At 45.5% G+C, this 26,072-nt stretch overlaps 1 protein-coding gene across 1 annotated transcript in view; it reads left to right on the plus strand.

The window, feature by feature from the left end:
• The window catches only part of OBSCN (obscurin, cytoskeletal calmodulin and titin-interacting RhoGEF), a 452,890-nt gene that overhangs the window by 153,135 nt on the left and 273,683 nt on the right, over positions 1 to 26,072 (plus strand). Inside the window, 19 exon segments of the mRNA XM_044292830.1 lie at positions 2,188 to 2,454; positions 2,924 to 3,190; positions 3,319 to 3,585; positions 3,720 to 3,986; positions 4,539 to 4,805; positions 5,081 to 5,347; positions 5,463 to 5,729; positions 6,163 to 6,429; positions 7,134 to 7,400; positions 7,485 to 7,751; positions 7,980 to 8,246; positions 9,392 to 9,658; positions 9,858 to 10,124; positions 12,145 to 12,411; positions 20,934 to 21,200; positions 23,006 to 23,272; positions 23,376 to 23,642; positions 23,995 to 24,261; positions 24,813 to 25,079. Coding sequence (XP_044148765.1) covers positions 2,188 to 2,454; positions 2,924 to 3,190; positions 3,319 to 3,585; positions 3,720 to 3,986; positions 4,539 to 4,805; positions 5,081 to 5,347; positions 5,463 to 5,729; positions 6,163 to 6,429; positions 7,134 to 7,400; positions 7,485 to 7,751; positions 7,980 to 8,246; positions 9,392 to 9,658; positions 9,858 to 10,124; positions 12,145 to 12,411; positions 20,934 to 21,200; positions 23,006 to 23,272; positions 23,376 to 23,642; positions 23,995 to 24,261; positions 24,813 to 25,079 — 5,073 coding nt within the window.

A 26,072-nucleotide genomic window follows, 5' to 3' on the forward strand; every position in this document is an offset into this window, starting at 1 on the left:
GGGGCGGGTTTTGCAGCCTCAGGACCTGGCCACCTTGCACTCAATGAGTCGACCATGAACTCGTCTGTATACCAAAGTATTCTAGAGTCAAGTGGACTGTGTGGTCATCTATCCAAGCTTGGCCGAAACTGGGTCAGGAAACAGAACAATGAATACACAGCAGAATGGCTGATAAAGATGAGAACTAAGGTGCTGCAATGGCGCAAAGTCCAGACCTCAACCTCGCTGAAATCCTGTGAAGGGACTATAAGAGAGGTGTGCGAAAATAAATGCCCACAAACCTCAATGACCTGAACAACCTGAATAAAGAAGAGCGGCCAAAAGCCCTTCAGAACGGGAGACAAAGTCATGCGGAAAACCAGGAAGCCAAGGTGCTGCTACAAGCTATGGATTCATGGGAAGGATTGAGTTCTGAACACATGGCTTTTCCATTTTCGCCTCGTTTTTGTTAAAGGGGTTGTCCCATGAAAGAATATTATACATTTTTCAAACCACCGGCTGGATTTGATATTTTTGTAATTGCATGAAATGAAAAAAATATTATAGCCAGTGAAATCTGTCTGTCTAGCACCACCTGCTCGTTGCCCTTTTTCTAAATTCTCTGTCCTGCTCGCTGAGGTGGACGCACATGCTAATTTCCATACTTCAACTGCCACCAGCTGCAAGAGAAAGGACACCCCACGAGAAAGGACACCCCCCCGAGAAAGGACACATCCCTGAGCTGCCAGCCTGAAGTAAATCTAAAAACCAACCAAGTGGAATATTGTATCAAAAAATATCATTTATTATAAAATGTAAAAAATGGAGAACAACGGGATGTTGTAATACAGTACACGGAGAAGCACAGGGTAAGTCAATTCAAAAAGGAGCACCATGGAACTGCGCAGGATGATACGCAGTACGATACGATTAAAGAGTGGGGCTAAAGCTAAGGCTCTGGGAACCCAAAAAGATGTCACATATAGTAGTCGCCCCAATAGGGGTATGGTACACACGGCACCACAGAAAGTAAGTGAACCCAAAGTCGTAGCTAACATACACAGGTAATATAGGCGTCACAGTCAGTCCAATATAATAGTTGGATAATAACTAGGCTTGAGATAGAAATAATACAATTAATTAGCGCCTGAGTGTATGGGACCTAGCAAGAACACATACAGGGTAACCCCACGTGTAATCTAACACATGCTAAATGCGGACCGTACCTGAAGACATGGTGACAATTGGAATGACAGACCCTGGGCGCGGGACCTCGACGCGCGTTTCACCTCACGGCTGACGAAGCTACGACTTTGACGAAGCTACGACTTTGGGTTCACCTACTGTCTGTGGTGCCGTGTGTACCATACCCCTATTGGGGTGACTACTATATGTGACATCTTTTTGGGTTCCCAGAGTCTTAGCTTTAGCCCCACTCTTTAATCGTATCGTACTGCGCATCATCCTGCGCAGTTCCATGGTGCTCCTTTTTGAATTGACTTACCCTGTGCTTCTCCGTGTACTGTATTACAACATCCCGTTGTTCTCCATTTTTTACATTTTATAATAAATGATATTTTTTGATACAATATTCCACTTGGTTGGTTTTTAGTTTACTTTGGATTTGGTGCAAGTGGTTATTATAGCTGTCTTAGTTGACAGAGCTGCCTTGTTGTAGGTTAACAGCCTGAAGTAAATCTAGCAGAACAATTGCATAAATGAATGGGGAGATCTTTGGATTCACATGAAGTACATGGCCGGTTCCAAGTTTATAGAAAGAGACTGTTGTGTACTGAATGCTATTGGATTTTTATTTTTTACATAGCGCATGGAATAACCCCTTTAAATAAATAATGAGAAGGTGGACTCTGTTGTGTGCTGAGCTTCATCTGAGGTCGTAGTTACTTCATGTTAAGACCTTCTAAGGAGCAGATGATTTTATTATGTTCTGATACGTAAAACCATAGACTTCACAGAGGGTGGACTTATTCTGATGGCTGTATATTGTGTGTATTAAGGTGAACAGTCTCTGTATGCCTGATGTCATCAGTATCTCTGCCTCTTCTTTCGGGGGTTGAGTCTGGTCTCACCTTATAAATCTACCACAGTCATCCAGAACGCAGAATCACGAGCAGTACTTTTGCTTCCAGCATGAAATACACCTTTATTTTATCTCTACAATAACACAACCAACATTCTCCATTCCAGCTGTTCAGGCTTTCTTCAAGCGTGAGGTGCAGAGCACGGAGGCCGAGGAAGGCGCAACGGCCACACTCTCCTGTGAACTCTCCAATGAGAAAGCTGCTGTGCAGTGGAAGAAGGATGGAGAACTCCTTCAGCCCAGCAATAAGTATGAGATGAAGATTAGAGATCGCAGAGTGGAATTACTTGTTCACAATCTGGTGAAGGAAGATGCCGGAACATATACATGTGAAACCGGGGAACAGACGTCTTCTGCAATGCTAACCGTCAGGGGTAAATTCACAAGACAATGCCTGGGCTTTCTAATTATGCTCCTCTCCTATGTGCATGCTCTTGGTTTTGTATTAGGTGTTAGTGTATTTTACATTAGAGATTAATCAACTTTATAAATGGTCTTGGTAACAGAACTCCCATTTTGTGTTTGCAGCTCCTATGCAGACCTATATGTCTCCATAGTGACAGACAACAAGCCACGTGGAGTCTGATTGCTTCTTACTCTCCATGCATGTGCTTCTAGATAGCCTACAGACAGTAGGCTCAAGGATCAGACTATACAAGAGTTTTTTTGTAGTCTGTAACCAAGGAGACACATAACTTTGCACAGTAGCTGTAGACCCAAGATGGGTCTTTGATCAGAATATTTGAAAAGCTTTCCTTTTAGATGCATAGTTGTATTTTTTTTTATCTTTGAGAGAGTCATGAGAGTCAACTTGGACTGAAAATATCTTCAATTTGTCCACAGCTGTCCAGGTCTTATTTAAAAGAGGTCTCCGTAATGAGAAATCCAAGGAGGGGAGCATAGTCAAACTACAATGTGAGCTCAATAAGTCTGGTGCCCCTGTGACATGGACTAAAGACGAAGAAATATTACAGAGTGGTGACAAGTATGACATCAAGCAACAGAGCGCTGTGGTGGAGCTTCTTATCCTTAATGCAAAACCAGAAGACTCTGGTGACTACACGTGTGATACTGGAGACCAGAGGAGCACATCTCATGTGACCATCACTGGTAGGAAACTTCATCATGATACTGAACCTCATGGTGTGACAGTATGTGTCATGGGTCTGAGATCCTCTGTGGTGTAGGACCAGTGGTCATGGATTTCATGGTGCATACTAACGTTTTTCTTTTGGTAGCTATTCCAGTTCGCTTTAAACAAGACCTGCAGGACTGTAATGTGGACGAAGGTTCTTCTGTCACTCTTGCCTGTGAGATCAGTAAGGCCAACGCTCATGTCATTTGGAAGAAAGGTGTTACAGTTCTTCAAGCCAATGACAAGTATGAATTTAGGCAGAAGGGAACTGTAGTAGAACTGGTCATTCACAATGTGAAATCTGAGGATTCTTCAACCTACATCTGTGATACTGGAGACCAACAGACTACTGCCCGGGTCAAAGTGCAAGGTTATTATATTTATTATGTGCCTTGTTTCTCAGACTTGATTGACAGGCCATTGAGGTCATGTGAGCACCATTACCAAATACATAACTAAATATTATCACTGTTCCTCTATCTTTACTGTATTTTCTCTTTCCAGAACTTCCAGCCCACTTCACCGAGGAGCTGATCAATCAGCAAGCTAATGAAGGATCCTCCATCACTCTACGCTGTGAACTCAACAAGCCAGATGCCCCCGTAGAGTGGAGGAAGGAGAACACAGTGATCAAACCAAGCAAGAAGTTTAAGATCCACCAGGAGGGTCAGACCACAGAACTGATCATCCGTGACCTGGCACCAGAGGATGGAGGAGACTACACCTGCATCTGTGGAGAGCACCAGACGACTGGAACTGTGAAAGTTACTGGTAATGTCCCACTGGGAAATCAGCAGATTCTGAGGGCTTGGAATATTCCAGGGTTGTCTGTTCACAATGTAGATTCAGGGAATGACTTTCCCACATTTCTGTCTCAGGTAAATTTTACATAAATGATTGGTTACATTTTCGATTAGTCCCTCCCATGACACCAGACATGCTCCCATAGTTTGGAGATGGAACTGTTGTGGATTTTGCTCACTGGTTGACAGGCTGTATAGTGAGTAGAGACCCTGAACCTCTAAGATACTGGTGCATGTTTAGTGTCAAAGGACAGATTAATTCCAAAATGTCAGCATCTGATAATGTCCTAGAACTTGTTAATTACTTTACTAATTCTTTGAGTGTTGAGAACATCTTCAGAAACTATACCTGTCAGAGCTCCATAAGGATGTGGAGGACATTGTGGAGAGTGGCAGATGGTGGAGTCTTCTGTATTATCTCGATCATGCCCATTGGTAGAATGCTGTCTAATGTCAAAGCCATTTTATGGTCTTTTTTTATATATTTTTTTCTTGTAAGAATATTTTTTGAATCTTTTAGCGTTACCTCCACTGTTTAAAGAAGAACTAAAGAATGAAAGGGCATCTGAAGGAGAAGATGCAAAGCTCCTCTGTGAGCTCACCAAACCTGGGGCCACCATAGAATGGAGAAAAGGGGACCAGGTCCTTAAAGCTGGTGACAAATACACAATGAGGCAGGAAGGAGTTTATGCCGAGATGGTAATAAAAAATCTTGACAACAGTGACTCTGGGCATTACACCTGCGTGTGTGGAGAGCAGAAGACCACGGCCGTGCTGACTGTCAATGGTAAAATAATCTCTTCATCATAATACACTTCAGTACAGACTACTGGTTCTGCAGATGCCCATTACCTCACTAGTGTGTGGATGATGGGCACATATTTGGGAAATCTTTAATAATTAAGGGTCCCAAACTCATGAATCCATTATTTTGGGGTGAGGTTTTCTGATAAAATTGGTAATTTTGGTAGCATTGTCCACCTCACTACATGGGTAAGTTGCCTTCTTACATGAGGCGTGAATGGTAACTAGTCTTATTTTTGTACCTTTCCTTTGGATTAGCTCTTCCGATACTCTTCAAAGAAAAGCTCGCTAACACTGAGGCAGTGGAAGGAGAAACTATCACTCTCCACTGTGAGCTCTCTAAGCCAGTGTCCTCTGTTGCATGGAAGAAAGGACACACCACCCTGAAACCAAACAATAAGTTCACAATGATGCTGGAAGGTTCAGTGGCAGAGTTGACCATTCAGGACCTTGATCTGAAAGATGGTGGAAGCTACAGCTGTGTTTACGAAGGAGAAGAGACCACGGCAAACATCAGAGTCAATGGTAATCTCCCATCGGTCTTCAATGCTACATCTTGTGGGGTTCAGCATGATAACTATTACTGTCTCTTTTTGGGGTTAGATCCATATTTCATATCCTATTTCATCTGAATCCTCAGAACATCCCATTCTCTTCAAACATGAGCTGAGTAACATGGAGAGTACAGAGGGCAGAGCCGTGACTCTGAGCTGTGAATTCACCCAGCCCCCACCTCATGTGGAATGGAGAAGAGGGCACAAAGTCATCAAACCAGGACAGAAATATGAAGTGAGGCAGGATCGAGCAACCGCGCAGCTCATCATTCGGGATTTAGAGCAGAAGGACACCGGAGATTATACCTGTGTGTGTGGGGAGCGGCGCTCCACAGCCGTCCTAATAGTGAATGGTAAAGAAGGCGCCATTCTCCACTCTGTAGTTTATTATTTAATCGGTTTCTTCATATATCTTGTTGTGTTGAGAGTCCCACTGTCCTTTTCTTGATTCTTCAGAAAAATGGCCACAACCAGCTGATCTTATAACAAAGTGCACTGAAATTATTCAGTACGTTAGGCTTAGAGCTTGGGGTTAGAGTTTAGGGTTGAGTCCTAATACGCCATGTGATATGCACAATGCATCTTCGCCCGAAGGTTTAGTAACATTCTTGAGTAAGGTCTTGTCTTCCTGATTATTAGGATTAGAGGTGACTACACGGATGTGGGGGGGTGACAGTGTGGGGTTATGGCCATTTACATACCATATATAGGGTAATACTGTTACAACCCGTGATAATGATGGACATCCCACAGATTTACTCACACTTTACATTCCACGTTCTCCAGCTCTTCCAGTACATTTCACACACGGCCTGAAGGACGAAGACACGACAGAGGGTGAGAGACTTGTCCTTCATTGTGAACTCAGCAAACCTGGCGTAAGCGTAGAGTGGAGAAAGGGTCGTACTCTCCTTCAGGAGTCGGAAAAATACGTCCTGAGACAGGAGGGCCCCGTGGTGGAGCTGGTCATCACTGACCTACGTGAGGAGGATGCTGGAATCTATAGTTGTGTCTGTGGAGACCAAGAAACCTCTTCAACCATACATATCAAAGGTAAAAAAAAAAATTACGTCTAGCCCACCAGAACCCAACAAATTGACAGCGATAAGTTCCAGGATTTCTGGGGAGAACGTTTGTCACCTGGGTGTGACTAATGATTCATTACTCACAATTGTCTGATCTTTCCGCCATCATGTCTGGAGGCTCCATCTTTGTATTCTTCATATAAATGGTCTAAGGTCATTCTCTAAATTTATGTACATGCGACATCTCGATTGTGCAATGGAGGAAGCCGTAAACATGATAAAATTATGTGAACTTTGGATATTTAGGTTAAACATTCAACCGGCATGCTGTCCTCATGTTCAGGATGAAAAGCTGTCATAGAAATGTCTAACCCTATGTGTTGCATCCACATCAGATGCCTCAATTATAGCACAAGAGCCCTGGATAATGGTGGGTGGTTCACCGGTTTGGTTGTCATTTGGTCCAAGAGGAGTTGTCACTTCCCCTTCAGCTTTGTATTAAGCTCTTGGTAAATTACATTGTTTTCTCAAGAGAACAACCATTTGGTAAAATATAGTAATTCCCGATGGCTTGACATTCTTCATACCCATCAGGTGTTAATGGCGTTTGTTGTGTCTCTCGTCAATCTAAACCTAGCAATATGTAGCATCTTCATTCCCATTGAGGATCCAGTTCTTAGATTTGCACGGTTTTCTCATTAACAAATCTGTTCTTCCTTCCACTTCTACCAGCTTTACCACCAAGATTTTTGAGAGAACTCAAGAGCGAGGATTGTACAGAGGAGAGCTCAGCTCTTCTAACCTGTGAACTGACCAAAGCCAATGCCCAACTAGAGTGGAGGAAAGGAGACCATGTGCTCCAACCCGGCAACAAGTACAAGATGACTCAGGATGGCTGTACTGCCGAGCTGGAGATCTCTAATGTGGACTTGCACGATGGCGGACAGTATACGTGCATGTGTGGAGACCAAAAGACCTCGGCAACACTCGTAGTGCATGGTAAATATTAGCGTGGGATCTGATCGCTCTCTAGGTTGTCTCACCCTCTCAGGCTGCTCTCACTTATGGTATCTTGTTTGTTAGCTTTACCACCAGAATTTAAGGAAGAACTAAAAAATCAGGAAGCTGTAGAAGGCGACTCGGTCACTCTGCACTGTGAGCTGACCAAACCAGACACGTCTCTGGAGTGGAGAAAAGGACACAAAATCATTAAGTCCAGTGACAAGTACAGTGTCATCCAGGAAGGTTTGGTGGCCGAACTGGTTGTACGCAACGTGGACCAACAAGATACTGGGAGATATATTTGCGTGTGTGGAGATAATCAGACGGCAGCCACACTGACCGTGAAGGGTATAACATATTATACATCTGCAATAACCCTTCATTCCAGCATATATACATCATAACATCTCCTCACGTCTATAACAGATCATCTCCTCCTTCCCATCTTGCCATCCCCGTCACCGACTTACCCCTTCTCTAACCATATCTCTCATTTTACCCACTAAATCGCCATCATCTCTGCTCTCCACATCATCTTTATCTGTCTAAGTTTCCCTCTTGATTTCCCCTTGCCAGCTATTCCACCACAATTTAAAGATGGATTAGACAACAAGGAAGGTGTGGAAGGAGAATCGCTGACCTTACGATGCACCTTGACCAAGCCAAAGGCTTCTCTGCAGTGGAGAAAGGAGCAAAAGACGCTGAAGCCGAGCAGCAAATATAAATTTGTCCAGAAGGGTCTTGTGGCTGAGCTGGTCATTCATTGCCTGGATCTAGACGATGCTGGGGAATACACATGCATTTGTGGAGACCACCAAACATCAGCTTCAGTGGCCGTGAAGGGTAAATTTTCAACAGCTCTGGTTCTAACATCTGCTTTCCTTCATCATCCCTTCCTTAATCGCTCATCTTCATCTCTTTCTGTCTCATCCTTTGCTTCTCTTCCTTCTACGCCCATCTCTCATTGCTTTCATTGTGTCACCCATAATTCCCATTTGTGTCCATCGGCACTGGGCTTTAATCAATATTATTTATTAGTCTTTAATTTACAAAAGATAATAGAGAAGATATGTAACGAGTCATAGTCTGTTACAACTGCCATTCGCTTCATGAGCACCAGGTTGTCCCACGTAGCTGCAGCAAAAATGTGGCTACGATACATCCAAAACCCCAGGTCTATGTGGATTGCTAATGAAATAACTGCTAATTCATTTTACTTGTTAATAGCCATGTGGTTTGCCTAAAATTGCACAGCCATTAAAACTAGGTCACGCATATTTTACTAGCAAACCACATGGACTTGTGGCTTTTGGCCACATAACGGATGCAGCTTAGCCATGCAGACGCCACTACATGGGACATCACCTTGTAAGTCTGTTCTCATCAGCGAGAACCCCTCTCCAAGTACAGCTGTATCTGACTCCCAGCACCCCTGACAAATAGCTGATTTTGCCAGAGGAAGCCATGTCTGGTCAGTCATGGCGGTCATTCAGATGGTTGTACTTACCATACAGATGTCTCAAGCCTAGCGGAGCAGGAGTTGCTCTTTGTTCTAGCTCATTGATGGAAGTCTTAAGTAGAAGACCTCCATCTAACATACCCTAATAGGACATATGGACAGGGATCGTCTTCGTGAACATCCCTTCTGGTAACCCAGTAGTTGTGATTATTCACCAGCCAATGTTCAACACAAAAAGAGCCTCATTAAGTTATTAAATCTGGTGGGGTTGCTGTAGCTCAATATTTCAGGGCACATTCTGCAGAGGAGGCAAGAAAGGTCTCAGGACTACGAGTAACAGCACAAAAAAAACAATACATCAAGTCCCACCAAAGCAGTTGAGAAATGTGTCTAGAGAAAAGGAGTTAAATTTTCTTCAGCAATAGATCCCCATGAACGCAAATCCCCATTATCTACCAGAGACTGACCCCTCAGCCCCTCAGGTTGTACCTACTCTCATGTAATCAGAATGCTATTGATTCTATGTCAGCTCTCCCACCACGATTTAGAAAGGAATTAAAGGGCAAAGAAATCTCTGAGGGAACATCTGTCACTTTATGCTGTGAGGTAACCACATCCAAAGCCCTTCTAGAGTGGAGGAAAGGACGGAAGGTACTCCAGGCCAGCAACAAGTACAGATTCATCCAGGAAGGTCTCACTGCTGCGATGGTCATTGATAATGCGGATGTGAATGATTCCGGGGAGTATACATGTATATGTGGAGACCATCGGACCACAGCTTCCCTCACTGTCATTGGTAAAGAATGTCACCAATAATGGTCACCTCCTAATATCCCATCACCCTACCCATCATCACCAGTAATCACCAACATGACCGCAGCATGCACAGTGATTGTCACTTGTTTTCCACCATCACTCATCCACTGCACAATTTGCGTCATTATGGAATTTCTTCCCAACGTGGTATTTCATATGTTGTATCCCACTTCTCTCAGCTCTTCCCCCACAATTTAAGGAAGTATTGAAGGACAAGGAAGGTGTCGAAGGAGAGTCTGTGACTTTAGACTGCATCATGACCAAACTGAAGGCCACTCTGGAGTGGAGAAGAGGAAAGAAGATGCTTACCCCTGGAGACAAGTATACATTCATCCAGGACGGTCTTTCTGCCGAGCTGGTCATCAGCCACCTGGACCCTGAAGATGCAGGGGAGTACACGTGTATGTGTGGAGACCAGCAGACCACTGCAACCCTGAATGTGAAGGGTAATGCCACCATATCTTCTAATTATCCATTAACACTTTTCATCAATCTCCATCCATCGTCTTCACCAATCCACTCATCTAACAACCTCACCTAAGTCCACAGTCATACTACTCTTGTTGTCCGTTCATCCATATGATAACTTTTATGTGTTCTTCCATCTGTAATACTTGGGTTGTGGCCTCTTCATCTTCAGACCCTGAGACCATAATAATGTGTTAATATCACAATTCAAAACCATTCGTAATGTCAATCTGCTCCATCTGTGTTGCCATGTTGAGGTCTTCTGGACGTAGTGTTCACCTGTTCTTTATATCACATTCTAGTGCATGATTTGTACATTGTGTATATGACAAAGATTTACTCACTGATAACATATTGCTGGGTGGCTGAGATGAGGCTTTGATGCTTCATCTCATCTTCTCACCGATGTACACAGCGGAGGAATGGTGGATCATGTCATTAGATGTTCCTGCAGAATTTCCCTTGCTTCTTTCCTCATCTTTCTTCATTCATCTTGTGTCCTTTATGATATGTCTGTCATCATTCTCCATGCCTATGACTCACTTCTGTATCGGTGGCTGGAGGTTTACCTGGTGGGTGCTTGTAATGTCAGGTCAGGGAACTAGATACCAGGATGAACTCATAAGACTAGAAAATATTAAGTGTTCATTTACAGTGCATTCAGAAGGTCTTCAGACCCTTTCATTTTTCTCACTGGAGTGGCTTAGCGACAATGTCAACCTTACCTCCACCTTGACCAGTCTCCTTGTCCCCCAAGGTGATGGTTGACTTTCTGGAAGTTTTGCCGATTTGCACACAGGATCTTTGGCGCTCAGCCAGAGTGAACATTCAGTTCTTGGTCACTTCTCTTACTAAGACCTTTCTCTCCCGATTACTTAGTTTGGGGTGGGGGTGAGTGGGGGGGGGGGGGGGGGCGGCACATCCAGAAAGAGTCCTTATTCTTCTTCTTCTTCCATGTAAGAATTATGGAGACCACTGTGCTCTGGGGAACTCTCAGTGCAGCAGAAATGCTCTACAGGCAGTTCTTTCCTCCTCATGGCTTGGTTTTTGCTCTGATATGTATTGTCAGACCTTACATAGACAGGGCTGAGTCTTTCCAAATCATGTCCAATCACCTGAATTTACCGTAGGTGACTTCAATCAAGTTGTAGAAACACCTCAAAGATACAGAGAAATAAGAGGCCGCACAGCTAAGTGTCAAGCGTTATAGGAAAGGGTGTGATTACTTATGTCCCCATGAAATGTTTGTTTTTGGTTTTTTAATACATGTTCATAAATTTTGAGCCTTTTGGGGGATTCAGTGCAGATTGATGGTGAAAAATGGAATCTTTTATTTTAGCACAAGGAGCAACATAAAAATGTGAAAAAAGTGAGAGTCTGAACATTTCCGAATGCACTGTACAAGGGCAGATAAATTGCCCATAATGAGCAGCAATCAACAATATAGCAGGTCAGTCAGCGCTCGTCTACATACCTTTATATATTTCTATTGCAAGCAGTCCACAGATGCCTACAAGAGATGTGCTGCTGACCAATGATAAGTCTAGGTCCGCATAAGAGATGTGATCGACCACAAATGGGCAAATAGGTGGAGATTCTTACACTGGGCAGTAATTGTAAATGATCTTTCGGGTGTTTGTCGCCCTGTCTCGGCGAGTCATAAGTGTTAAGTCTTTTAAGACCTGTTTTATACTGTTGGAAGGCTGTTTGGGCACAGTATGCTGGGAATCAGCCGGATCGGCAGACGTAAGTGTGAAACAAGTCTGTGTTGTCAGGCTTAAAAGCTTGTAGCACCAAGTCTTACTTAGTCACTGTTTCAGTGGGAGACTGTTCTTATGCCAGATTTTATATACTGTACTGTGACCCAACCAAAGCAGGACAAAATGATGAAGGCCATATGAATAATAGTCGCAGCATCCAGGGTGGTCTTCCAAATGAGATGTGAACTGACAGTAGACCTAAGTATTCAAATGTTGTCTTTATTCCATGTCCTGTCAGCACTTCCTCCACTATTTAAAGAAGAACTGAGGAACAAGGAAGGTGTCGAAGGAGAATCTGTCTCCTTACAATGTGTCCTGACCAAACCGATGGCTCCTCTAGAGTGGAGAAAAGGACAGAAGACTCTTACCCCTGGAGACAAATATAGATTCATCCAGGATGGTCTTATTGCTGAGCTGGTTATCAGTCACCTGGACCCTGAAGATGCGGGGGAGTACACATGTTTGTGTGGAGACCAGCAGACCACTGCAACCTTGACCGTGAAGGGTAATGATCCTCAGAACCCATCATCTCATCTAAGCATGGGATGTGATCATAATCCCACGCCACTCACCCATGTCCACCATGGTCTTCACAATTGTGTTGGTCTAATGGTCCCATCTGTTGCAGTCGCGCAATCATTTCATTTCTGTGTATCATTATCTGTATGTATTTTATGCCCTGCATGAAGATTGATCATGTGGAACCCCAGTGGATTCCAAGCCATGTTACATGCTTGAATAAGGGACAGTTTACGTGACCTCCTCTGCACTACTGCCAAAATTATCTGTCACCTCTGCACTACTGCTAAGATTATCTGTCACCTCTGCACTACTCCTGACATTATCTGTCACCTCTGCACTACTCCTGACATTATCTGTCACCTCTACACTACTGCTAACATTATCTGTCATCTCTGCACTACTGCTAAGGTTATCTGTCACCTCTGCACTACTCCTGACATTATCTGTCACCTCTGCACTACTCCTGACATTATCTGTCACCTCTGCACTACTCCTGACATTATCTGTCACCTCTGCACTACTCCTGACATTATCTGTCACATCTGCACTACTGCTAAGGTTATCTGTCACCTCTGCACTACTCCTGACATTATCTGTCACCTCTGCACTACTCCTGACATTATCTGTCACCTCTGCACTACTCCTGACATTATCTGTCACCTCTGCACTACTCCTGACATTATCTGTCACCTCTGCACTACTCCTAACGTTATCTGTCACCTCTGCACTACTCCTGACATTATCTGTCACCTCTGCACTACTCCTGACATTATCTGTCACCTCTGCACTACTCCTGACATTATCTGTCACCTCTGCACTACTCCTGACATTATCTGTCACCTCTGCACTACTCCTAACGTTATCTGTCACCTCTGCACTACTCCTGACATTATCTGTCACCTCTGCACTACTCCTGACGTTATCTGTCACCTCTGCACTACTCCTGACATTATCTGTCACCTCTGCACTACTCCTGACATTATCTGTCACATCTGCACTACTGCTAAGGTTATCTGTCACCTCTGCACTACTCCTGACATTATCTGTCACCTCTGCACTACTCCTGACATTATCTGTCACCTCTGCACTACTCCTGACATTATCTGTCACCTCTGCACTACTCCTGACGTTATCTGTCACCTCTGCACTACTCCTAACGTTATCTGTCACCTCTGCACTACTCCTGACATTATCTGTCACCTCTGCACTACTCCTGACGTTATCTGTCACCTCTGCACTACTCCTGACATTATCTGTCACCTCTGCACTACTGCTAAGGTTATCTGTCACCTCTGCACTACTCCTGACGTTATCTGTCACCTCTGCACTACTCCTGACGTTATCTGTCACCTCTGCACTACTCCTGACGTTATCTGTCACCTCTGCACTACTCCTGACGTTATCTGTCACCTCTGCACTACTGCTAACGTTATCTGTCACCTCTGCACTACTCCTGACGTTATCTGTCACCTCTGCACTACTCCTGACATTATCTGTCACCTCTGCACTACTCCTGACATTATCTGTCACCTCTGCACTACTCCTGACGTTATCTGTCACCTCTGCACTACTCCTGACATTATCTGTCACCTCTGCACTACTCCTGACGTTATCTGTCACCTCTGCACTACTCCTGACATTATCTCTCACCTCTGCACTACTCCTGACGTTATCTGTCACCTCTGCACTACTCCTGACATTATCTCTCACCTCTGCACTACTCCTGACATTATCTGTCACCTCTGCACTACTCCTGACGTTATCTGTCACCTCTGCACTACTCCTGACGTTATCTGTCACCTCTGCACTACTCCTGACATTATCTGTCACCTCTGCACTACTCCTGACGTTATCTGTCACCTCTGCACTACTCCTAACGTTATCTGTCACCCCTGCACTACTCCTGACGTTATCTCTCACCTCTGCACTACTCCTGACGTTATCTGTCACCTCTGCACTACTCCTAACGTTATCTGTCACCTCTGCACTACTCCTGACGTTATCTCTCACCTCTGCACTACTCCTGACATTATCTGTCACCTCTGCACTACTCCTGACGTTATCTGTCACCTCTGCACTACTGCTAACGTTATCTGTCACCTCTGCACTACTCCTGACGTTATCTGTCACCTCTGCACTACTCCTGACATTATCTGTCATCTCTGCACTACTCCTGACGTTATCTGTCACCTCTGCACTACTCCTGACGTTATCTCTCACCTCTGCACTACTCCTGACATTATCTGTCACCTCTGCACTACTCCTGACGTTATCTGTCACCTCTGCACTACTGCTAACGTTATCTGTCACCTCTGCACTACTCCTGACGTTATCTGTCACCTCTGCACTACTCCTGACATTATCTGTCATCTCTGCACTACTCCTGACATTATCTGTCACCTCTGCACTACTCCTGACGTTATCTGTCACCTCTGCACTACTCCTGACATTATCTGTCACCTCTGCACTACTCCTAACGTTATCTGTCACCTCTGCACTACTCCTGACATTATCTGTCATCTCTGCACTACTCCTGACATTATCTGTCACCTCTGCACTACTCCTGACATTATCTGTCACCTCTGCACTACTCCTGACATTATCTGTCATCTCTGCACTACTCCTGACATTATCTGTCACCTCTGCACTACTCCTGACATTATCTGTCACCTCTGCACTACTCCTGACATTATCTGTCACCTCTGCACTACTCCTGACATTATCTGTCACCTCTGCACTACTCCTGACGTTATCTGTCACCTCTGCACTACTCCTGACATTATCTGTCACCTCTGCACTACTCCTGACGTTATCTGTCACCTCTGCACTACTCCTGACGTTATCTGTCACTCTGCACTACTCCTGACATTATCTCTCACCTCTGCACTACTCCTGACGTTATCTGTCACCTCTGCACTACTCCTGACATTATCTGTCACCTCTGCACTACTCCTGACATTATCTGTCACCTCTGCACTACTCCTGACATTATCTGTCACCTCTGCACTACTCCTGACATTATCTGTCACCTCTGCACTACTCCTGACGTTATCTGTCACCTCTGCACTACTCCTGACATTATCTGTCTCCTCTGCACTACTCCTGACATTATCTGTCACCTCTGCACTACTCCTAACGTTATCTGTCACCTCTGCACTACTGCTAACATTATCTGTCACCTCTGCACTACTCCTGACGTTATCTGTCACCTCTGCACTACTCCTGACATTATCTGTCACCTCTGCACTACTCCTGACGTTATCTGTCACCTCTGCACTACTCCTAACGTTATCTGTCACCTCTGCACTACTCCTTACATTATCTGTCACCTCTGCACTACTCCTGACATTATCTGTCACCTCTGCACTACTCCTGACGTTATCTGTCACCTCTGCACTACTCCTGACGTTATCTGTCACCTCTGCACTACTCCTGACATTATCTGTCACCTCTGCACTACTCCTAACGTTATCTCTCACCTCTGCACTACTCCTGACATTATCTGTCACCTCTGCACTACTCCTAACGTTATCTGTCACCTCTGCACTACTCCTGACATTATCTGTCACCTCTGCACTACTCCTGACATTATCTGTCACCTCTGCACTACTCCTAACGTTATCTGTCACCTCTGCACTACTCCTGACATTATCTGTCACCTCTGCACTACTCCTAACGTTATCTGTCACCTCTGCACTACTCCTGACATTATCTGTCACCTCTGCACTACTCCTGACGTTATCTGTCACCTCTGCACTACTCCTGACGTTATCTGTCACCTCTGCACTACTCCTGACGTTATCTGTCACCTCTGCACTACTCCTGACGTTATCTGTCACCTCTGCACTACTCCTGACGTTATCTGTCACCTCTGCACTACTCCTGACATTATCTGTCACCTCTGCACTACTCCTACGTTATCTCTCACCTCTGCACTACTCCTGACATTATCTGTCACCTCTGCACTACTCCTAACATTATCTGTCACCTCTGCACTACTCCTGACATTATCTGTCACCTCTGCACTACTCCTGACATTATCTGTCACCTCTGCACTACTCCTAACGTTATCTCTCACCTCTGCACTACTCCTGACATTATCTGTCACCTCTGCACTACTCCTAACGTTATCTGTCACCTCTGCACTACTCCTGACATTATCTGTCACCTCTGCACTACTCATGACATTATCTGTCACCTCTGCACTACTCCTAACGTTATCTGTCACCTCTGCACTACTCCTGACATTATCTGTCCACCTCTGCACTACTCCTAACGTTATCTGTCACCTCTGCACTACTCCTGACATTATCTGTCACCTCTGCACTACTCCTGACGTTATCTGTCACCTCTGCACTACTCCTGACGTTATCTGTCACCTCTGCACTACTCCTGACGTTATCTGTCACCTCTGCACTACTCCTGACATTATCTGTCACCTCTGCACTACTCCTGACGTTATCTGTCACCTCTGCACTACTCCTGACATTATCTGTCACCTCTGCACTACTCCTGACATTATCTGTCACCTCTGCACTACTGCTAAGGTTATCTGTCACCTCTGCACTACTCCTGACGTTATCTGTCACCTCTGCACTACTGCTAACATTATCTGTCATCTCTGCACTACTGCTAAGGTTATCTGTCACCTCTGCACTACTCCTGACATTATCTGTCACCTCTGCACTACTCCTGACGTTATCTGTCACCTCTGCACTACTCCTGACGTTATCTGTCACCTCTGCACTGCTCCTGACGTTATCTGTCACCTCTGCACTGCTCCTGACGTTATCTGTCACCTCTGCACTGCTCCTGACGTTATCTGTCACCTCTGCACTACTCCTGACATTATCTGTCACCTCTGCACTACTCCTGACATTATCTGTCACCTCTGCACTACTCCTGACATTATCTGTCACCTCTGCACTACTCCTGACATTATCTCTCACCTCTGCACTACTCCTGACGTTATCTGTCACCTCTGCACTACTCCTGACATTATCTGTCACCTCTGCACTACTCCTGACGTTATCTGTCACCTCTGCACTACTCCTGACGTTATCTGTCATCTCTGCACTACTCCTGACATTATCTCTCACCTCTGCACTACTCCTGACGTTATCTGTCACCTCTGCACTACTCCTGACATTATCTGTCACCTCTGCACTACTCCTGACGTTATCTGTCACCTCTGCACTACTCCTAACGTTATCTGTCACCTCTGCACTACTCCTGACATTATCTGTCACCTCTGCACTACTCCTGACATTATCTGTCACCTCTGCACTACTCCTGACGTTATCTGTCACCTCTGCACTACTCCTGACATTATCTGTCACCTCTGCACTACTCCTAACGTTATCTCTCACCTCTGCACTACTACTGACATTATCTGTCACCTCTGCACTACTCCTAACGTTATCTGTCACCTCTGCACTACTCCTGACATTATCTGTCACCTCTGCACTACTCCTGACATTATCTGTCACCTCTGCACTACTCCTAACGTTATCTGTCACCTCTGCACTACTCCTGACATTATCTGTCACCTCTGCACTACTCCTGACGTTATCTGTCACCTCTGCACTACTCCTGACGTTATCTGTCACCTCTGCACTACTCCTGACGTTATCTGTCACCTCTGCACTACTCCTGACATTATCTGTCACCTCTGCACTACTCCTGACGTTATCTCTCACCTCTGCACTACTCCTGACATTATCTGTCACCTCTGCACTACTCCTAACGTTATCTCTCACCTCTGCACTACTCCTGACATTATCTGTCACCTCTGCACTACTCCTAAAGTTATCTGTCACCTCTGCACTACTCCTGACGTTATCTGTCACCTCTGCACTACTCCTGACATTATCTGTCACCTCTGCACTACTCCTGACATTATCTGTCACCTCTGCACTACTCCTGACATTATCTGTCACCTCTGCACTACTCCTAACGTTATCTGTCACCTCTGCACTACTCCTGACATTATCTGTCACCTCTGCACTACTCCTGACGTTATCTGTCACCTCTGCACTACTCCTGACATTATCTGTCACCTCTGCACTACTCCTGACATTATCTGTCACCTCTGCACTACTCCTGACATTATCTGTCATCTCTGCACTACTCCTGACGTTATCTGTCACCTCTGCACTACTCCTGACATTATCTGTCACCTCTGCACTACTCCTGACATTATCTGTCACCTCTGCACTACTCCTGACATTATCTGTCATCTCTGCACTACTCCTGACGTTATCTGTCACCTCTGCTCTACTCCTGACGTTATCTGTCACCTCTGCACTACTCCTGACATTATCTGTCACCTCTGCACTACTCCTGACATTATCTGTCACCTCTGCACTACTGCTAAGGTTATCTGTCACCTCTGCACTACTCCTGACGTTATCTGTCACCTCTGCACTACTGCTAACATTATCTGTCATCTCTGCACTACTGCTAAGGTTATCTGTCACCCTCTGCACTACTCCTGACATTATCTGTCACCTCTGCACTACTCCTGACGTTATCTGTCACCTCTGCACTACTCCTGACGTTATCTGTCACCTCTGCACTGCTCCTGACGTTATCTGTCACCTCTGCACTACTCCTGACGTTATCTCTCACCTCTGCACTACTCCTGACGTTATCTGTCACCTCTGCACTACTCCTGACGTTATCTGTCACCTCTGCACTACTCCTGACGTTATCTGTCACCTCTGCACTACTCCTGACGTTATCTGTCACCTCTGCACTACTCCTGACATTATCTGTCACCTCTGCACTACTCCTGACATTATCTGTCACCTCTGCACTACTGCTAAGGTTATCTGTCACCTCTGCACTACTCCTGACGTTATCTGTCACCTCTGCACTACTGCTAACATTATCTGTCATCTCTGCACTACTGCTAAGGTTATCTGTCACCTCTGCACTACTCCTGACATTATCTGTCACCTCTGCACTACTCCTGACGTTATCTGTCACCTCTGCACTACTCCTGACGTTATCTGTCACCTCTGCACTGCTCCTGACGTTATCTGTCACCTCTGCACTACTCCTGACGTTATCTGTCACCTCTGCACTACTCCTGACGTTATCTGTCACCTCTGCACTACTCCTGACGTTATCTGTCACCTCTGCACTACTCCTGACGTTATCTGTCACCTCTGCACTACTCCTGACGTTATCTGTCACCTCTGCACTACTCCTGACATTATCTGTCACCTCTGCACTACTCCTGACGTTATCTCTCACCTCTGCACTACTCCTGACGTTATCTGTCATCTCTGCACTACTGCTAAGGTTATCTGTCACCTCTGCACTACTGCTAACATTATCTGTCACCTCTGCACTACTCCTGACATTATCTGTCACCTCTGCACTACTCCTGACTTATCTGTCACCTCTGCACTACTCTGACGTTATCTCGTCACCTCTGCACTACTCCTGACGTTATCTGTCACCTCTGCACTACTCCTGACGTTATCTCTCACCTCTGCACTACTCCTGACGTTATCTGTCACCTCTGCACTACTTCCTGACGTTATCTGTCACCTCTGCACTACTCCTGACATTATCTGTCACCTCTGCACTACTCCTGACATTATCTGTCACCTCTGCACTACTCCTAACGTTATCTGTCACCTCTGCACTACTCCTGACGTTATCTCTCACCTCTGCACTACTCCTGACGTTATCTGTCATCTCTGCACTACTGCTAAGGTTATCTGTCACCTCTGCACTACTGCTAACATTATCTGTCACCTCTGCACTACTCCTGACATTATCTGTCACCTCTGCACTACTCCTGACATTATCTGTCACCTCTGCACTACTCCTGACATTATCTGTCACCTCTGCACTACTCCTGACGTTATCTGTCACCTCTGCACTACTCCTGACGTTATCTGTCACCTCTGCACTACTCCTGACATTATCTGTCACCTCTGCACTACTCCTGACATTATCTGTCACCTCTGCACTACTCCTGACGTTATCTGTCACCTCTGCACTACTCCTGACATTATCTGTCACCTCTGCACTACTCCTGACGTTATCTGTCACCTCTGCACTACTCCTGACGTTATCTGTCACCTCTGCACTACTCCTGACGTTATCTGTCACCTCTGCACTACTCCTGACATTATCTGTCACCTCTGCACTACTCCTGACATTATCTGTCACCTCTGCACTACTCCTGACGTTATCTGTCACCTCTGCACTACTCCTAACATTATCTGTCACCTCTGCACTACTCCTGACGTTATCTGTCACCTCTGCACTACTCCTGACGTTATCTGTCACCTCTGCACTACTCCTGACGTTATCTGTCACCTCTGCACTACTCCTGACGTTATCTGTCACCTCTGCACTACTCCTGACATTATCTGTCACCTCTGCACTACTCCTGACATTATCTGTCACCTCTGCACTACTCCTAACATTATTTGTCACCTCTGCACTACTCCTGACGTTATCTGTCACCTCTGCACTTTCCAGCACTCCCCATTGTTTTCTTGGAAGAACTGAGAAACGAGATGTTGAGCGAGGGCCAGAATGCTACTTTACGCTGTGAGCTGAGTAAGCCCGGTCTGCCGGTGTCATGGAAGAAGAACAACTCTGTGATTACAGCTAGTGACAAATATGCCATGTGCCAGAATGGTCCTGTCTACGAGCTGACAATCCACAACCTGCAGCTGGAAGACACCGGGACCTACACCTGCCTTTATGGAGAGCAGCAGAGCACAGCCATGTTATCAGTGCAGGGTAACTATATATCTATGTATAGTCAGCACGTCATGTCCAGATACAGCATTCAAATCCGTCAACTCTCTACTCCATCACCTTTCCACCAACATTGCCTCTCCACCTCCGTCACATCTCCACCTCCGTCACATCTCCACCTCCGTCACATCTCCACCTCCGTCACATCTCCACCTACGTCACATCTCCACCTCCATCACATCTCTACCTCTCTCAGTTTTCCACTTCATCACCTCTCCACCTCCATCACATCTCCACCTCCATCACATCTCCACCTCAGTCACATCTCCACCTCCTTCACATCTCCACCTCCGTCACATCTCCACCTCCGTCACATCTCCACCTCCGTCACATCTCCACCTCCGTCACATCTCCACCTCCGTCACATCTCCACCTCCTTCACATCTCCACCTCCTTCACATCTCCACCTCCTTCACATCTCCACCTCCATCACATCTCCACCTCCATCACATCTCCACCTCCTTCACATCTCCACCTCCGTCACATCTCCACCTCCGTCACATCTCCACCTCCGTCACATCTCCACCTCCGTCACATCTCCACCTCCGTCACATCTCCACCTCCTTCACATCTCCACCTCCTTCACATCTGCACCTCCGTCACATCTCCACCTCCGTCACATCTCCACCTCCGTCACATCTCCACCTCCTTCACATCTCCACCTCCGTCACATCTCCACCTCCGTCACATCTCCACCTCCGTCACATCTCCACCTCCGTCACATCTCCACCTCCGTCACATCTCCACCTCCGTCACATCTCCACCTCCTTCACATCTCCACCTCCGTCACATCTCCACCTCCTTCACATCTCCACCTCCGTCACATCTCCACCTCCGTCACATCTCCACCTACGTCACATCTCCACCTACGTCACATCTCCACCTCCGTCACATCTCTACCTCCTTCACATCTCCACCTCCGTCACATCTCCACCTCCGTCACATCTCCACCTCCGTCACATCTCCACCTCCGTCACATCTCCACCTCCGTCACATCTCCACCTCCTTCACATCTCCACCTCCGTCACATCTCCACCTCCGTCACACCTCCACCTCCTTCACATCTCCACCTCCGTCACATCTCCACCTCCGTCACACCTCTACCTCTCTCAGTTTTCCACTTCATCACCTCTCCTCCTTCATAGGATGTCTCCTCCATCACCACTCTCCACCACCTTCATCACTCCATCACATCCTCTCCATTAACTGAATGTAAATTGACTTGTGGAGTTTCATACAGTAGATTTTAGTTTTCATTTCAATGCAGAGTGAGTTCATAAATGACTGTAGTGTTTCGTCTGCCAGTTCCGCTGGATGATGACATCCTGGACGTCTCTTGCAGCCCAAGACGTTGTCTATTACAATATATATTACCTTGTTTACAGGATTGTGGTCCTTCAGCGTCTAGGATCACCCTACCTATCATAACCTGGAAAAATAATAGTTTATGACATAGGGGCACAAATAAAGTATTTCTGTGTCCTTTCCTCCGACTTTCTGATTTGATCATTGTTGACAACTGGATAGTTAAAGGAATGTATTGAGTGGAGTTTGTCTCCCAGTGTTACAAGGCATGGCAGGGCCAGGTCTCTGAAAACCACTAATCACTGGAAGACCATGGAGTAAAGTTTTATTTCCGGTCCTTATTGGTAATTCCAGAATAGAGGACGTGGTTTATGGACGTTCTTGATCCGTCTGGGCTTGTTGGCTCATGCACATTTCAGTGGAATCTAGATGTTACCACACCCTTGTGACCTCCTCACTGTGTATTTTATGACATTTCTCAGAGTTACCAGTATTATTCATGGAAGGATTGAAAAACATTGATGTCTTGGAGTGCGAAGAAGCCGTCTTCCAGTGCCAGGTCACCAAGCCAAATGCACGACTGCAATGGAAGAAAGGTCAGAAGACGTTACAACCAAGTGATAAGTATAAGATTCGGCAACAAGGAGTGAATGCAGAATTGGTCATCCGAGATGTTAACCTGAAGGATTCTGGGAACTATACCTGTGTAATTGGAGAGGAGGCGACTACGGCAACGTTAACGGTCTTTGGTAAGGATTGTCCACGGAGGCTTCACTATTCTGGCCGCTGTGCAGCTTGTATCGCCCCTGGCCTGGCTCATCAGTCACATCCATGTGTCTGTTTCTACTTCAGAGTTGCCGGCACATTTTAGCTCTGAATTAACCAACCTGGAAGTTATGGAACGAGGAACCGCTGTCCTGCGCTGTGAGGTGACAAAGCCATCGGCCGCAGTACAGTGGAAGAAAGGAGAGAAGACAATACGACTCAGCGATAAGTACGACATCAGGCAAGACGGCACTAGATTAGAACTCCAGATAAATGACGTAGAGCTGTCTGATGCCGATCAGTACAGCTGTGTCTGTGAAAAGCAGAGGACAACGGCTTCCCTAACCGTCATTGGTAGGTTCATGCTTCACCCTACAACGTGTTGCCTATTGGTGAGAGTCGTTTCTAGGCCATGTACAGCAATAAGGTCTATGCAGCTGCAGAACCCAGTTTCACTTGCTGTGACTGGACAGTCCGGTGAAGCAGTTCTTGAGTAATTTTTAGAACATGAAGTTAATTGTAGGACCATTTGGTCATTGGAGACTGCACTGCCAGATGAAGTAAACAACCTCTGGGGTCTCATCAATTAATTTGAACTATTCAGCCCTGGAAAGCCCCCTTATGTGTCATAGCATTTTTAATATTTTGTATTATCTGACAATATTTTTCTTCTAATTTTTTCCTCCTGTCACCTCATTGCCCCCAGCTCTACCGGCGGTCTTCACCGAGCAGCTGAAAGATCTACAAGTGTCAGAAAGTGACACGGTGACCTTACATTGTGAGCTTAACAAACTTGGCCTCACGGTAGAGTGGAGGAAGGGAGATGTCACCCTGACACCTGGAGACAGAACCATCATGAAGCAGGAAGGACGAGCTCATGACCTCCTCATCAGGGATGTTACTGTGAAGGATTCTGGGGAATATTCCTGCCTGTGCGAGGGTGTCACAACCTCAGCGCATCTCTCTGTGAATGGTAACATCTCAATTTCATTCTCTTTTCCTCCGTTTCATCCTCTCATGGGTTTGAAATGATCTTGCGGTCAAATGCTGACATTTTCAAATACACTGATATTTGGACGGCAGCTCTCAAACTTCTCGAATGCTCCTGTTGTCTTCAGCTCCATATGCTATGTATTTCAGCTGGACACAGACGAAGATTAGGTCATTTTTTAAACTGTCATCTGATACTCCTTAAATTTGCTATAATTTGACCTGTGTTCCCAACAAGCTTTCATTGGTCATAAATGATCACTTTTGCCACCGAAGCTGTCATCAGCACCATCATCATCAAGGCTTTATCTTTGGCCGACTCCAGTCACCAGATATTGGCTGAAATGATGTTCTGTAATTGAGAGCATTAGATATTAGGGCTAATTTTCTGGAGATTTTTTGGGAAATGCAAAATCCCACAAATCTTGGCAAAATACCCTGAAATCCAATGGTTGATCCGAGGCTGAATAAGACTGGTGGTTGGCGCCCACATTCCATCTCTTAACTTAGGATCTGCTCTTCTCTCGTCTTTAGCTCTTCCAGTGCTGTTTAAAGAGGAACTGAAAAAAGTTGACGTTCTGGAAGGAGAAAATGTCACCCTGAGCTGCGAGCTGAACAAAGCGGACGTGTGCGTGGAGTGGTTAAAGGGCGACAAGAGCTTACAACCTGGAGGCAGGTATACAGTGCAGCAGGTCGGAGGCACTGCTACACTCAGCATCCTGGAGGTCAGAGAGGAAGATGATGGGGATTACACTTGTGTCTGTGGAGATGCAAAGAGCATTGGCCACCTGCACGTACAAGGTAAATATTCCTGATGATTCATAAGGGGGGGGGGGGGGTCACAATGAAGCCTAAGATCGGGGACAGAGACCTGTATATCTACGGGCCCCTATAGTAAAAATTATCCTACAGATTACCAGAAACCAGCCCGCAACCTCCCACATCTGGTGTAACTATCCTGCAGAGAGACGTATAACACTGCAAAACCAGGAATAGAAGAATGACACTGAATATAACCATTCATAACTATAGTGAATAGGGCGTAGTAACAATGTACAATAAAAATATTGTGTCTCAGTAAAAAAAGGTTAGAAATCAACGCACTGAAGTCCACTGAATACGTCGGGATTGTGATGCACAGCGCGCGCGCTCATTTCTTATATTTTATTAGATTTATTCTTCACTTTTTTATATATATTTAATTCTGATTCCGCGTCCTGGATTAGAATTAGTCGTTTCATATAAACTGTGTACATTTTAAAACACGAAAAATGTTCTATTTTTTCTATTTTCTCTCTTTATTGGGAGCTTTTGCGTTATTATGTTGTATGTGCGGCTCTTGGGGGGGATCTGTAGATTCGGACTTTACCTCAGTCATTTCCTCTTACGTTCTCAACAAGGTCCTCTAGATTTCCGTTACATGACGTCTCAGCTCATCCCCTTCATCATCACTCTCATCATCCTCTCTATGGCGGCTCAACAGTTGGTATAATGTCTCCAGAGACACTTTTCTCCCATGGATTTCTAAACCATCCACTGAAAATAAAACACCGGAGCCCTCAGATTAGTTTGAGGTGATTGTGAGGTGACCTCTGCAGACTGCTGTGTGATGATTTCCATATCTTGTCATCTCGTAGTGAAAGCTCCTATAATGTCTGCTGTACGGACCTGTAATAACTGTAGAAGTCTATGGGCACAGAGCAGACAGCAGAACTTCACACAGAATCCAGGAGATAAAACCTCATGGAACGTTCCTTCAGATTCTGCATTATGGATATATAGGAAAGCGTGGCT

This window comes from Bufo gargarizans, chromosome 5 (genome assembly GCF_014858855.1).
Source record: "Bufo gargarizans isolate SCDJY-AF-19 chromosome 5, ASM1485885v1, whole genome shotgun sequence".
Classification (NCBI taxonomy): domain Eukaryota; kingdom Metazoa; phylum Chordata; class Amphibia; order Anura; family Bufonidae; genus Bufo; species Bufo gargarizans.